At 51.8% G+C, this 14,000-nt stretch overlaps 1 protein-coding gene across 9 annotated transcripts in view; it reads right to left on the reverse strand.

The window, feature by feature from the left end:
- Positions 1-282: 282 nt before the first annotated feature.
- The window catches only part of WDR59 (WD repeat domain 59), a 48,387-nt gene continuing 34,669 nt past the window's right edge, over positions 283-14,000 (reverse strand). For 7 of the 9 annotated variants that reach the window (XM_067004730.1, XM_067004728.1, XM_067004727.1 and 4 more), the window contains 8 exons: positions 9,572-9,705; positions 8,060-8,141; positions 6,073-6,185; positions 4,837-4,984; positions 4,672-4,744; positions 2,528-2,870; positions 1,972-2,114; positions 283-1,124 (listed from right to left, as the gene is read on the reverse strand). In XM_067004730.1, the coding sequence (XP_066860831.1) occupies positions 889-1,124; positions 1,972-2,114; positions 2,528-2,870; positions 4,672-4,744; positions 4,837-4,984; positions 6,073-6,185; positions 8,060-8,141; positions 9,572-9,705 (1,272 nt within the window). In that variant the 3' untranslated portion in view covers positions 283-888. The remainder of the gene's footprint in view (positions 1,125-1,971; positions 2,115-2,527; positions 2,871-4,671; positions 4,745-4,836; positions 4,985-6,072; positions 6,186-8,059; positions 8,142-9,571; positions 9,706-14,000) is intronic. The other 2 variants (XM_067004732.1, XM_067004731.1) reach the window with 1 other exon arrangement.

The following is a 14,000-nucleotide window of genomic DNA, read 5'->3' on the forward strand; positions in this document are numbered from 1 at the left end:
CCCAGGTGCTGCCCTGCACAGGAGGAGACCCGGGCTGGGACACGGGGTGCAGACCCCTGGGGAGGCAGCTGCTTCCCCCAGCCACGAGGACGAGGCACGGACAAGGCAGGGACAGGCGAGCTAAAGTGCACTGCTCCGCCCTGCCGGAGCCAAGCACGGAGACACTTCGGGGTAATAAAGTGCTGGAGGAAAGCAGCTAAACCCTGGGGACTTTGGCCGCGGAGCTTGGCTTTTCACACCAGCTGCAGCTACTGCCCAGCGAGGAGGAAGCCGTTTAGGAAATCATTTTGAAAAGCACAGTGTCACTCTGTTGCTTTATGGGGTAACCTAAATCGTGTAAACAGCCGTTCAAAATAAGGACCCTGTTGCTCCGAGAGCTCTGAGCACAGTCACTCTTCAAGCACAGCGTGCAGTTAGCCTGGCGAGCTCACTGCTGCTTGCAAATTATTTCTGTAATCAAATTATTTCTGTAATAAGTGTGTGAAGAAGACTCTCTTGATCACTTTGGGGCCCTTGGCAAGGCACCACCTAGCCGGAACGAATTTGGCTCTGCCCGTTGAGTGCTTTCCAAAGGAGCCTGTTAATTCTTCCTCAGCCCAGCAGAGACTCGCCCCTGCTCACGCACCCTCCTGCAGGAGCAGTTGATTTCTGTGGTCTGGCATCCATCGCCAGCAACGGACACCGGGAGTTTGGTCACATCGGTCTGAAAGCGGCCCGGGAAGCGCAGGAATAGTGGAAGCACTTGGAAACGTCCCTGCAGCGCACCGCCAGGAGGTCCTGTGCCATCCCTGCAGCATCTCCAGACACCACGGGGCAGAGCTGATGCAACATGGCTTGGGAATTAAATATCAAATCCAGTTCATGGTGTGCCCTGCTCTCCCACCTGGCTCAGAAAGTGCTCTCGAGCAGGCAGTGGCAGCCGCAGCCCGTGGGACACACCTCCTGGGTGCGAAACCACTCCATCATATGGCTGGTGTGGCCGCCGTGGCCGCAGGTCAGGCAGAAGTTGGAGGAGCCGCGCACAGCCACGTGGCAGATGGCGCACTGGAAAGTGAAGCCCTTGCAGATGGCGCACTGGGTGCCCCGCACCTCGCTGCGGCAGTGGCTGCAGTACACGCCAAACTCTGGAGGAAGCAAAGAAAATGAGAGTAAGACAGTTAGTGCTGGTGGCAATGGGGGCAAAGAAGTCCCGCAAAGACAGACGAGCGCCCTGAGCCCACCGCCCAAGAGATCTGCCTCAAGTCAGTCCCGGAGGGATCCTCCTCGGGGTGGGAGGACAGTTTGTGTCTCATGGATCTCGGTTTGGTCTCCGAAGAGGAGCCAAGACACCAGCCACCGGTGAGGAGGACAGTCGGCACACTGGGGCACAGGCTGGCCCACCCGATGGCTAAATGGCTGTCGGGTGAGAACGTGTCAGATTTCCAGCTTGGGACACGCTGCGGAGAGGAAGGTTTCCCGCTGCTCTCATCTGCCTCACAGCTCTCTGAAGTGTAACCATGAACAAGCAGGAACAGCCTTTGTTTCTTATCGTGGGGAGCACAGGGCACGCTTGATGTCAGCAGTATTGATGTTTTGACTGCCAGCCACGGAGGAGCAGCCGCAGTGCCCGAACTCACCCATTTTCACTGCAGTTACTGCCCGGGAGCCATCCCACGTGACGAGGAGAGGCTGCAACCAGAGCCAAGCAAGCAGGCACCGCTCCTGTGGCACCTCTCACCACGTCTCTCCTCCCAGTGCCTCTTCTCCCAGAGGTCTAGGAGGAATTTTCAGCTTTGCTGGAGATGTGACAGCCTACGGTCACTGCACCAGCACCTGCGAACCTCACTGCCACCCTGAGCTAACGCTGTTTGCTGGCAGAGCTCACCTCCGGGCAGGGCAATGGGTACTTTCATCACGCTGCCTGCACCCTCCCGAGCCCCAAGGCAGAGCCGTGACCCTGCCTGGACAACACAAGCCACAGCAGGCACTCACCAATTCCTTTGTGGGGGTCAGGGGGACAGGAGACAAACTTCAGGACCTCGGCCCGCTTCTCCCGCAGGCCCCAGCGATACAGGATTTCTCCGTAGCACTTCTTGAAGTCATCAAACTGCTGAGTGTTGGCAGGATCCAGGAGCCTAGAGGGACAAACGGTACTGTCACCCGCACGGTGCGCTCTCAGCGACTCTGGTTGCAATCCTCTTCCCAGCGGTGGCTACGCAACCCGCTCACATCGCCGGGAGAGCAGCAGACTGCTTGCCACGTGTTGCTGAAACACCGGTGAACACCCACGGGGCTGCCCCCCGCTCGTTCTGCCCTCAAGGGCGTGCTGAATGGGGAGACTACCCTCTGGGGCCCCCACCACAGCCGTTTATAGGTGCATACCTGCAATCCCAGCAGACTGGTCTGCACTACAATGCTTTTCTCCACGTTACTACTTGAGTAAAGAGGTCTAGGAGCGGGCTTGCTGCTCCCCTCCTGTTTTCACAGCTCCAGCCGGCTCGGGCACAGAGCCCTACACCCGAGTGCCCCGAGGCACGCCACCACCTACCTTTTGTTTTTCTCATGCTGGTCCTTCTCACGCTCCCGAGGATCGGGGTACGTCAGGTTGCCGTAGCGGAAGTCATCCGGCGAGGACTCGCACCAGGGCGTGGATGCCTGCTCCGCATCCTTGTTGGCTGCAGACACCAGAGGACTGTGAGCACACCCCGCAAAAACCTCATACGGAGGAATCCCTTCTGCCTTCCTCTTCAGACAAGAAGTATTGGGGCAACCCCTTGGAGAGCGCATGGGAACGTTCGCCCCAGGAGGCCTGGGCTCCTCTTTCCCGGGAGGGAAGATCCCCATCACAGGGCTGCTGTTACGTAAAGGGGCCTCTGTAGCAAGGTCCTGCCCTGGAGGCAGGGAGACGACTGCTAATAGCTGCTACAAGACACCATCACCGCCCCGTTAAGTTAACCCCCATCCTCCACTGTTTCCCATGTCAAAGATGCCTTGATAAGGCTCTGGAAGGGTACAGCTCTGCTGCTAACAGGGCTGATGCTGCCCCAGGCCACGTATCTCCCAGCTTCAACCCCGTGACCCTGGAGAATGACTTGTTTTTGACAGCCTCACAGATCAGCAGGAAATGTCATTAGGGCTACCCAGAAGCCAGCCTTCCCCACCACTGCTGCTTTTCCAGGGACAGAAGAAAGCACAGGGATGACTGTCACCCCGAATCCTGTGGCATTAGCTGGCTGATGACACTGCAAGGCCACTCTTGGTGATCAGTGAATGACTGGGGCACCTTGGACAGGTGCCAGGAGACTGGACGAAACCAAACGTCACTCCTATCTTGAAAAAAAACGGAGGAGGAGGATCAGGGGAACTACAGGCTGGTCAGCCTCACCTCGGTCCTGGGGAAGGTGAGGAAGCTAATCCTGGAAACCATTTCCAGGCACACAAAGGACAAGAAAAGCATCGGAAGCAGTCAGCACGGATTCACCACGGGGAAGTCATTTTTGACCAGCCTGATAGCCTTCTACAAGAAAATAACTGGGTTGGTAGACGAGGGGAGAGCAGGTGGATAGGTGTTGTCTACCTTCACTCCAGAAAGGATTTTGACCCTGTCTTCCATAAGATCCTCATAGAAGCTGTTGGAGCAAGGGCTGGCTGAGCAGAGAGGTGGTTTAAGAACTGGCTGAACAGCTGGGCCCACAGGGTGGTGATCAGGGGAACAAAGTCTAGTTGGAGGCCAGTAACTAGTGCTGCGCCCCAGGGGTCAACACTGGGTCTGGTCCTGTTCAACGTCTTCATTAATGGTCTGGATGATGTGGCAGAGAGTTTACTAATGACACGAAACTGGGAGGAGTGGCTGATATGCCAGAGGGCTGTGCTGCCAGCCGGAGAGACAGCAACAGGCCGGACAAATGGGCCAAGGGGAACCTCGTGAAGCTCAACAGGGAAATGCAAAGCCCTGCACCTGGGGAGGAACAGCCTCAGACACCAGGACGTGCTGGAAAGCAGACAAGAAGAAAAGGACCTGGGGGTCCTGGTGGACGCCAAGCTGAATGTCAGCCAGCAATGTGTCCTCGCCACAAAGAAGGGCGTTGGTGTCCTGGGCTGCATTAGCCAGAGTATTGCCAGCAGGTCAAGGGAGGTGATCCTGCCCCTCTGCTCAGCACTGGAGTGCTGGGTCCAGTTCCGGGCTCCCTAGTACAAAAGAGACATGGACTTACTGGAGAGAGTCCAGAGAAGGGTCACAGAGGTGATTAAGGGACTGGAGGAAAGGCTAAGAGGAAGCCTTCCTATGAGGAAAGGCAGAGAGAGCTGCTGATCCTGGAGAAGAGGGAGCTCAGGGAAGGTCTCACCAATGTCCAGAAATACCTGAAGGGAGGTTGCAAAGAGCCAGGCTTCTTTTTTTTTTTTTTTCTCCAGTTCAGCATGTCTAGAGGGGCTGTGGCAGTTTCTCCAAAGCCCAGAGTGAGAAGGAGCAAGACTGTGGGACTACCAAAATGATTACCACAAGCCGTGCTCACTTCCAGCCAAAGAGCTGCAGTGCACACCCTGTGGGCCACGGCACAGAAAGCTGCCCTGGCAGAGCACATCTGCAGTCACAGCCAGTGCTAACTCCCTTCCTTCCCCCACACAGGAGCTGTCTAAGACCTCGGCCAGAAGGGAGGCAGATTCCTCTCTCTACTCCCCAGGTCTTGGTACCTATGCTCCAGCCTCCGGTGCCAAGTCCAGGATCTGACATGCTGGAACAGGAGCCAGAGGAAGTAAAGCTGGGCTGTTAAGGGGGAAAGGAGAGGAAATCATGTCATCTACGTGAGAGATGTTCAAAGACATCTGAGACAAAGGGGAAAGAAACGGCTGTCATACGTATCGGCTGTGGGAGGCCAGGTTGGAGGCACGCTGAGGAAAGGGGCCGGAGGAGTTTGGGCAGCCCTGGAGCCGGGACTGGGCTTCAAACACGCTGCACAGCATGGCCAGGGTCTGCACGTCGTGGAGCTGCGAGTAATGAGCCAGCCTGGGAAATGAGAAAGACAGAGCATGAGACTGGGCAGAGGTCAGCGGCAAAAGCATTGAGACTCCAAGGCAATGAATTTCAAGCCTGCTGCATGAATTGATTTGGGCACATCGGTGCCCACAGGAGGCACGTGTGCTCTCCAGGACTGGGCTGTCTCTTCTGTCACACCTTTCAGGAGCACAGTCCTCCTCCTGAAAATACACACGGCCTAAGAGGTGGGAGAAAGATGGGAACTCTGGCAATCCAGCAGTACTCGTGGCCTGATTACCCCAGCAGCATTAAGAACAAGGTCCACAGGACTCGTGGCTATTCAAGCCCGAGCCACTAAACTCACCCCGAGCCACACCACCTTTCTGATGAGACCCTCTACCCACAAGCATCCTGCATTCAGACCCCGAGGCGAAAATCCCACTGCAGGTCTTCTGGATCGCTGTGAAATTTCTGGATTGCTCTGAAGACTGAGAGCAAAGAACTACCCGTGCTCCCCTCCACTGCTGCTGCCCAGCAGGAGGGAGCTAGGTCAAGCCGCAGTATGCAAAGCACAGCACACAAATCCTGCGTCTCCCAGTGGGACAGATCAGCAGACAGTTAATTACTAGTAATTCTCCCTCCTGCACAGATTCACTGGCAGGAAGAATTTTGTGGCTAGCACTTGGCTTTGAGACCAGGGGAATGATTTCCCAGTAATGCTATTATGGCAGCAGTGAATTTGAAGGTGAACCAAGCAGCTGAGCCAACGCAATCATTTAGGAGGTGGGGAGCAGAAACCCCAAATCTCTACTTCTAAGTCAGGCACCGCGGGCACGCTGGAAAGCAGAGCTCCAGCTGCACCTGGGCTATTGCTCAACGCTAGCCAAGGGACACCCGGATGCCTGATGGGAGGCCAAATGCTGCCTCCTGCATGTCATAAACATACTTGCATAAACACACTTCCCGTCCTGATGCACCTCAGGCTTGAGAGAGGGAAAAAAGACAAGGTGTGGCACTACTCCAAGGCTGAAATGATGCCATACAACATACATAGTCATGAAGGGCTCCCTCTGCTTCAGCAACCATTCCCAGTCCCTCCCCAGCGTTCAGAGACCTACAGGGACTCCAGTAATTGACGTCCAAATGGATGTTGTGCCCAAGGTATCTCCAAATCTGGGTCAGACTTCGGTCCAAGACAGAGATCAGTGGCTACCATGGCCAGTGACCAAACCTGGCAGACAGGAAGGAAAAGCATCAAAGCTACAATTAGAAACAGCCAGACTCCGAGGGTATAGGTGTGCACAGATTCACTCAAAGATAAATAATAATGGAATTTTTTTATTTATTGTGTTTTCAAACCAAGAGGGAGCAGTTCCAGCCTTGGTGTGACAAGTTATATCAAGAGTAACACAAAGCTGATGCTTTCTCTGTCCCACTTGCTTTAAGACTGGGTTAAACCACAGACTATTCTTCCTCACAGTTTAACAGGAGAATTTAAACAGACCTGTTAGTTCATTTTACGTTCACAAACCACAAAAGGGTTTAAATTTGATACAGTTCTTAGGTTCAGAGATGTGTGGTGGCAGAAAGTTTACCAGCGCATCACTATTTGCATAAAATGCATCTTTTGATGAGCTGCGTTACTGAACACCTCTCCTCCCAGCACTGCTCAGTGCAGACAGGACGACAGTTTGCCATTTCTACTCCAACACTTTAACTTTTTCACATGCCATGTTTCTTCTTCACTCGCCTCCCTTTACTCTGGAAGCAGTTCCACCTTTTCAGTCTCCATACCAATGATGGCATACGACTGCATCAAATCTAGGACTGGTTTTTGTGCTGTGCCTTTTTAAAATGGAGCAAGTAGAACATGATATGCCAGGGAAAAATAAAGTTCCTAGTTGGGCATGAAAAAAAAAAACAGGAAAGGAAAGTGAGTGTGATGGTGGAAAGACAACAAATCAGAGAGGAGACAACCAGAGCTGATGACACAGAAGAATTGTGGGGACAATGCAAGTGCTCCAAGTACCCAGAAGAACAGCCAGCGACCATAATCCTACAGCTGCTCACTGTGAACTGTAGAGAAAGAAATTGAGCAAAGAAACTGAAACAAGGACAGGCCTGAGTACGAGAGAGCACAGAAAGGAAACTGGAAAGACGCCACTTCATACACTGCCACAGAGCATGTCTCATATGTAACTCCACTGCTCACGTCTCCACGAATGCCATGAACAAGGCAAGCTGCAAGACAGGCTGGAGTTACACGGGACAGGGCGTAACATAGCAAGAAACAGGTATCAGAAAAGTCCTGCTGAAGTTATTCCACCCAAGCTCTGGTCCTCCAGGCAAACCAGACAGCAAAATGAAGCACAGGGGTAACTAGACCTACCTTCTCTCTAGCTGAGCCCACCATGAAGCTAAAAACCTGACAGCAAGACAACAGCTTGAGCTGGTTTCTGCTTAGATCAAGTAGGGCTCTGGCCATTTCCTGCCCAGAGCTAGGGGGAGCCAAAAGCTCAGGAGAGGTGCACAGGCTCCACTGGCAGTGCCAGCCACAGCCAGCTCCTGTCAAAAGCTCTGCCTGTTGCTGTGGGCTGATCACACGGCAAGGGACAAGCCAAAATGGCCATTTTTCTCCAATTACTAGCTGAAGCCTGGGTCTCTGGGCTCAGGCTCTTCTTGGGGAGAAGCGAGCTGCAGTTAGCACGTACTGCCAGTGCGGATGAATGCTGAGCTAATTACAACGGGAATGATTACGTAAGGCAAAACCACCGATGAAAATACTAACAGCAGCCAGGCAGCTTTGTGCACAGTTACTTCCTGTGCAGACTCAAAAGCAGGCTGCATCCCCAGCTTTGCCTGCAGGAACACCCTGAAATGTGTGCAACACCCTGCTGGCAGCCCTGGGAAGGGACCTCTCGATGCCAAGAGCAAGGAGGTAGAGAGCACCTCCGCAGCTGGTCCACAGGCCTCAGTTTGCTGAGCATTTCAGACTCCCTGGAACAAGTGCTGAGCCTAGCTGGCTGTTTGGGTATCAAGGTGACAGCACAAGCAGTTTGAGGGTGGCACGGCATGCTGAGAAAGAGGTCTGATTCAACACAATACCTGTACGAGATCCCTCCGTCCAACGGCCAAGGCTGAGGCAGCGTTCTTCTGGCAGGTCTCCTGGATATTATTCACATTCAGGCTGAAAAAAAAGGAGATAGATCAGCTCTCTGGTCAGCATGGTACCCACAGAGGTGGGGTGATGAGGGGTGATGTGGTTCTGGCAGCAGCGAGCAGTCCAGAACCTGCTGATCTGAACCTGCAAGCATGATGAGGATCCCATCCTGCCCTCTGCTGTTCTCCAGGGATCACTGCCATCCTTCCGGCAACCCCACTATTCACCTTCCCTAGCACACTGCTATTGCATCAAGCTCCAAACTAGCCTGGTCCTAAGACACCACTTCCATGAGGATGTTGGATCCAACTTGTGCCAGAATACCACCAAGCCAAGAGTCATTCCTGTCCCTAGAAGCCAGCAGAGACGTGGCCTTGTTCCCACCCAGCCTGTTGGCCTGCTCTGCTCGACTGCAGGGGCCCAGCTGCACGCTGCGGACCAGCAGGCTGGTGCTCAACCTGTTCCTGAGCCAGATAACGCACCCCTCACGGAGACAGTGTCTGGCAAGGTGGGCTGGGAAAACACAGGTTTCCTGCTCATCACCAGGAAGGTTCCTCAGACTCTTGAAATTTCTACTGCTGAAGATCTTACAGCAAATTGAAAAGACTCAGGCTGTTTACAAATGAGATATCCAGAGAAGAAAGTTCCAAGAGGTCTTTTTAAAGAACATTTATAAGAACATTTTAATAATACAGAAAAGAGAGAAGATTTTTTTCCTCCTCTGTTGCCTCCTTTAAGAAGAGCAGCCTGCTTCTTCCCTGCATGCCTACAGAGGGAAAACTGTGAAGGGTCAGAGAGTCTTACCAAAGCTAAGGAAGCAAAAAACTCACAAAAAGAGATTTTACAGCTATCTGAGTTAGACGTTTTGGGAAGAAGACGCTCCTTGTTTATAAACACACAAACAAAACCCAGAACTTCTCCATCCTTTTCATTAAGGTAGGAGAACTTGCTGCACAGACACTGGCATGCATGTATAATCAGGTCTCCGAGGCAATGAGGCATTCCAAATACTTCTGAAATTAAAAATCCTTATGAGCCAAGAGCAGTTTTAGAGTATGAGAATATGCATTTATTGGGATTTTTTTTTAAGCTGTGCACTGAACTGTGGAGTTCTTTAAGATTTAAGAGATAATCTTTAAGATTTGAGAGATGATTTGTATCAATACCTTATCTTTCTAGCTTACAAAAAGCTGAACCTCTAACAGTTGCAGAGATGATGCTGGAGCACCAGTTCAACCTCTGCATACAATACGCCACCACAAATTCCTTCCACCACGCTTTTCAGATTTCTAGGAGACGAGTCCCCTCTCACAGGGGGAGAGGGACACCATAAGAAAGCAGCAAGGCAAGAGTAAAGGAAGAAGGTACGGAAACATTCAAACATTCGAAGGATTAAAGCACAGCAATGCCAAAGACAGCTGCTTTCCTTTGGGAAAGGATCCTAAGCTGATACTCACATGTAGAGCTCTCCCAGCAACTTGTGCACGGGCAGCAAGCAGGAAATATCTTGTATAATAACTTTTCCGGCAGCTTTGATGGGTCGGTTGTTGGCATCTGTCCCCTCTCGTTTGCTTTTCCACCTCCTCGATTTCTGCAGAAGAAACGGCAGCGTGTCACTGGGGAGGGGGACAGCAGACTTCTCGGGCCGGGGAACAATGCACTAGGGTGAGGAATAATGCAAGCAGCACCCAAACCTGCCTTTCAGAAGGCTCTGTGTTACCCTGGAAAACATCCATGACATGCCCAGGAGAACAAGCATCTCCATCTGTAGGAAGTGAAAAGCAGGTCAAGGCAGCGAGCTCAAGGTCAAACTCACTCAAAAAGCATTTTGTGAGTTCCCCTGTGAAAGCCAATACGAGAACGAATCAGCATCGGGATGCCAATCAAACCCAGGAGGGTTTGGCAGGAGGACGGTTCAATTATCACCCTCGTTAGAGGGCTGGGAACCCTCTGCAAACAGACCACCGCTGACTTCGGCCAACGCTCAGCACAGAGACACGTGGGAGCAGCTTCTGCTTGCCCTCAGCTTCAGGGCAAGCCCACAGGTCCGGACTCTTTTGGTCTCCTCTTTTGGCCTCTTTTTGGCCTCCTCTGTGTCTGAGCACACCCCTGTTCAGCACCAGGGCAGGGCTCCCACCTCTCCTGCTTTATCAGCAGCTTCACACAAACGGCAGGTGATAAAGCAGGGCCCACATTTTCCTAACAACCCTTAGCTACCATGCTCACAGCTATTTACAGCTGGCTCAGGACATGAGGTTGAGGGGAGAAGAAAGGAGAGGAATCAACACAAGGGAACAAAACCAGGAGCCCAAATACTCCCCGTAACAGACACGGAGGCCATCTTCATGCCAAGCTGCATAAAGCTCCCTTGGCCACACGACGCCCCGCAGAGCATTTGGCTCGTCATCGTGGCCTCTCCCAGCTCCTCGCTCCAGGAGGCCGACGGGGAGGGACGAGGACGTGCGGCAGCGTTGCAGGCAGAGGCACTGGAGCTCTACGAGGGAAGCTCTGGCGGCTCTGCAGGGCTCCTAGGAGAGCAGTGGACGCTTTGCAATGCTGCTCTCCTGTGGCAAGTCCCCTCATTGACAAGAGGTGCTGACGCTCCTACACAGAAGCATCCCCTGGAAGTCTAAAACGCTCTTACCGTTGGGCAGACAACACCTCTTCGGATAACACCTAGAAATATTGCTGCCCCTTCCGTGCTGAAGGATGTGGGCTGTATCACGAGGTTCCCAAACAACCCTGGTACCTGTACTCGTTCCTCGTCAGGGCAGCCAAATGCCACCTGTGTGCAGCAAAGACTTGCTGATGCTGCCAAAAACACCGGAGCAAAGCTTGGGAGCCCCAGCACAAGGACATGCCATACTGGAAGGGCTACCAGGCTGCTCACAGCACTGTCCATCAGTAGCCATCATTCGTGCTGTATCTCAGCAGGCATCCGAAGCCAGACCTGCGGGGGCAGAGCCGCACTCTGCAGGTAATTTGGAGAGCAACTTGCCACCTCCGAGCGAGGCAGGTTTCCTGCCCTGTTACTGGGAACAGATTCAGCCTGCTCCTGCCAGAGCCGACTGAAGAAGCCTCCCAACAGGTATTTCAAAGACTGGAAACATGGACAACACATACCACTTTCCACAGGCACTTGTGGGTTTTTTTTTTTGGAAAATGACAGCAAATGAGGATGAGAATGGAAAAGAGATCCCACGAATGGTTTCCACTGCTTGCTGTTAGCATAGCACCAGACAAATGAAGACACTAGATGCATCAGAGCCCCTCGAGAACCTGGACTCGCAACAAAATCTTCCTGCTTTCTTCCTCTTAGCACTGTCAGGTTATTAGCAAAAAGGAAAGCCCTGATTCTTTACTGGGGCAGCTCTAGGACTAGGGTTAGTCAAAGGCCACATGCCCTGCTGGTACTACGCTGCTGTGACCATCGCTTTCTGCCCCTCGAGCTGTGATGGAAGAAAATCCTAAAGCCACGCGTACAGCCACCATTAAAAACATCTCACTGGTTTTAACAATTTGCCTCAGTTAGCTACAGCAGCTACGTGTTAGAAAGAAAACGACCGTCAGAAGCATGGGAACATCACTGATGAAGTAAAGCTCGGTACCTCTGACAGCAGGGCAAGTTCTACCTTGAACCTTGTAGCTACTGGTGCGTTACAGGGATAGCTCTCCACCAGGCAGCACTGGAACACTTTCAGCAGGAGTTACCAAAGGCAAGGAGAGCTCTAGCTTGGGTCTGTCTGGCCAAGGTCCGCCACAAGGTTTCCTCTCTCCCTTCTGCTCCAGGAGGATCTCCCACTACGGCGCTACCGAAAGGTGCCACGGAAGCTGGCAGGCGTCAGGGCGGGACAGAAGACGTGCCTCTTCCTAGGGGCTGGAGCACAGGTCAGAGCGGGGAGCGGGGAGCACAGAGCCTGGAGCTGGAGCAGAAATCAGCATGCGTGCACCCAGCTAACTAGTGACAGGAGGTCAGACATAGGCGCTGCCCCCCCTAGCTTTCTGCAACCTAGAGTCCATGTCAGGGAGAACTGCACCTACCCAGCTGCTCCTGGGAGCTTAAGGAGAGGGAGAAAAGGAAGAAAACAGCAGTAGTGATAGCAAATTAAGACTCATCAGCTCCTCAGAGCACCAAAAGGAAAGAAACCAGAGCGTTGATGACAATCATGGGGTTGGAGGTGACAGCGGGGAACAGCACTGAACGACGACTAAAAAAGCCAGCCTGCACCTGCACTACCATACCCAAGGCTGCAATTTGCCGCAATCCGAGGTGACAACGATGGCAGTAAATGGGTTACACGTAGAAACAGACAGCCCAAGAATAAGCCACCAACTGCTTCGCAGCAACCATCACCATCAGTGCGTACTCAGCAGAAGTCGGTACGAAATGCTGCATGCCCGCTTGCAAAGGATGCCGAGCCGGGGCGCGTGCGCCTCTGGGTCCTGCCGAGGCAGGAGGTGCTCTAAGGAGTGTCGTGTAATGTCAAGTGCCTGTTTCACACCAGCATATGCCAAATCTCGGGGTTTGCGGTATAAACTCACGTTAGTAAGGCGAAGGGCAAGGTTGCAGACCAAAAGGAAAAGGCTCAATGCCAAAAGTGAAGCTGCATTAAGGTATTTATAAAATACAGAGTTAAACCAGCTCAAAGTCAGGTTCAAGCTGCTTCTAAGGTTTTTCTTTTTAAATAAGATTTAAAAATTGCTGCCTTCCTGCAGGTTCCTTTATTCTGAACAACTGCCTACAGCTTAACTCCCCCATGCAGGTCATGCAGCACTGCCTGGATTTTACCTTCAAAATAATCAATGTTTACTATTCACAGCATCTGCCACAGCACCAGGCTACTTCCACAGACAGGCAAAAAAGCTGAGGCACTCTTGAATCAAGTGTCCCAAAGCAGGAATATTTCTTTTTCTTCCCTGTGTCTTCGCCTTGGGCACCAGTGTCAACTTAGGAGAGCACGATTGGGCTCTTCCCAAGGTTATCCACAAATACAATCAGTATTTCAAGGCTTTGACTGTCCCACGTATCTTTTTTTTTTTTTTTTAAGTATACATTACACAAAATTATAACTTTATCACTTCAGCACGTGTTCTTCCTTCCAAGCCAGTGGGGTAAGCAAATTAAACTGTGGCCCTGGGTGCACCACAATTTATCACATAAAAAGCTGGCATGTTCCTTTCCTGTTTTTTTTTTTTTTTTCCCTTCCTCTTTCAATCAATTCCTAATCCAAGACAGAACTTTGTTTCTTGCCTCCACTCCTCACATTTCATTAGCTCTTCACAAAAAGCCTCTGGAGTCAAATAAATTACTTCTGTTTTCTTTCACCTATTATTTGCTAGTATAGTCTTAGAGTTCTTGTAATTAGGAAGGCTTGATCCTATTATACCAAGTTAAATTAGGTGTTACAGGTTTTTATTTTATTCCCTGCTGTCTTGTGAAGAGAGAGCATGAAGGTGAACAGCCGTGAAAAAAGTTGTTCACACCATCAGACCTAAAGAGACCATCTTTAGACTGAACTGGAGTTTTCTAAGCTCTGCCTATGCTTGGCAGATGATTGATGTGACAGTAATTGCCCAAATTTACAGCACAGCTTGAGCAATGCTGATATCAAGACATTCATGTTCAAGCTTGAGGGACATGTGGACCTGACTAAAGGAAAACAGTTGTCAAAGCAGGCTTGGAAGGGCAGGTGCCAGGAGGAAGGAGTACCAGCCAGGTGGTGTGATTCTAAGGGCTGGGAGAAGATCACAAATTAAGGAGAAATCCCACTCATTGCTCCAGGAAATAAGACCTTCTGGTGCATTGCACATGCTCACTTCAATGAGATGACAGATCGTTATCAGCAGCTCAACCAGTTTGTTTCTTCCGCAGTTCTTAAACGCTGC

Source organism: Anser cygnoides, chromosome 12 (assembly GCF_040182565.1).
Source record: "Anser cygnoides isolate HZ-2024a breed goose chromosome 12, Taihu_goose_T2T_genome, whole genome shotgun sequence".
NCBI lineage: Eukaryota > Metazoa > Chordata > Aves > Anseriformes > Anatidae > Anser > Anser cygnoides.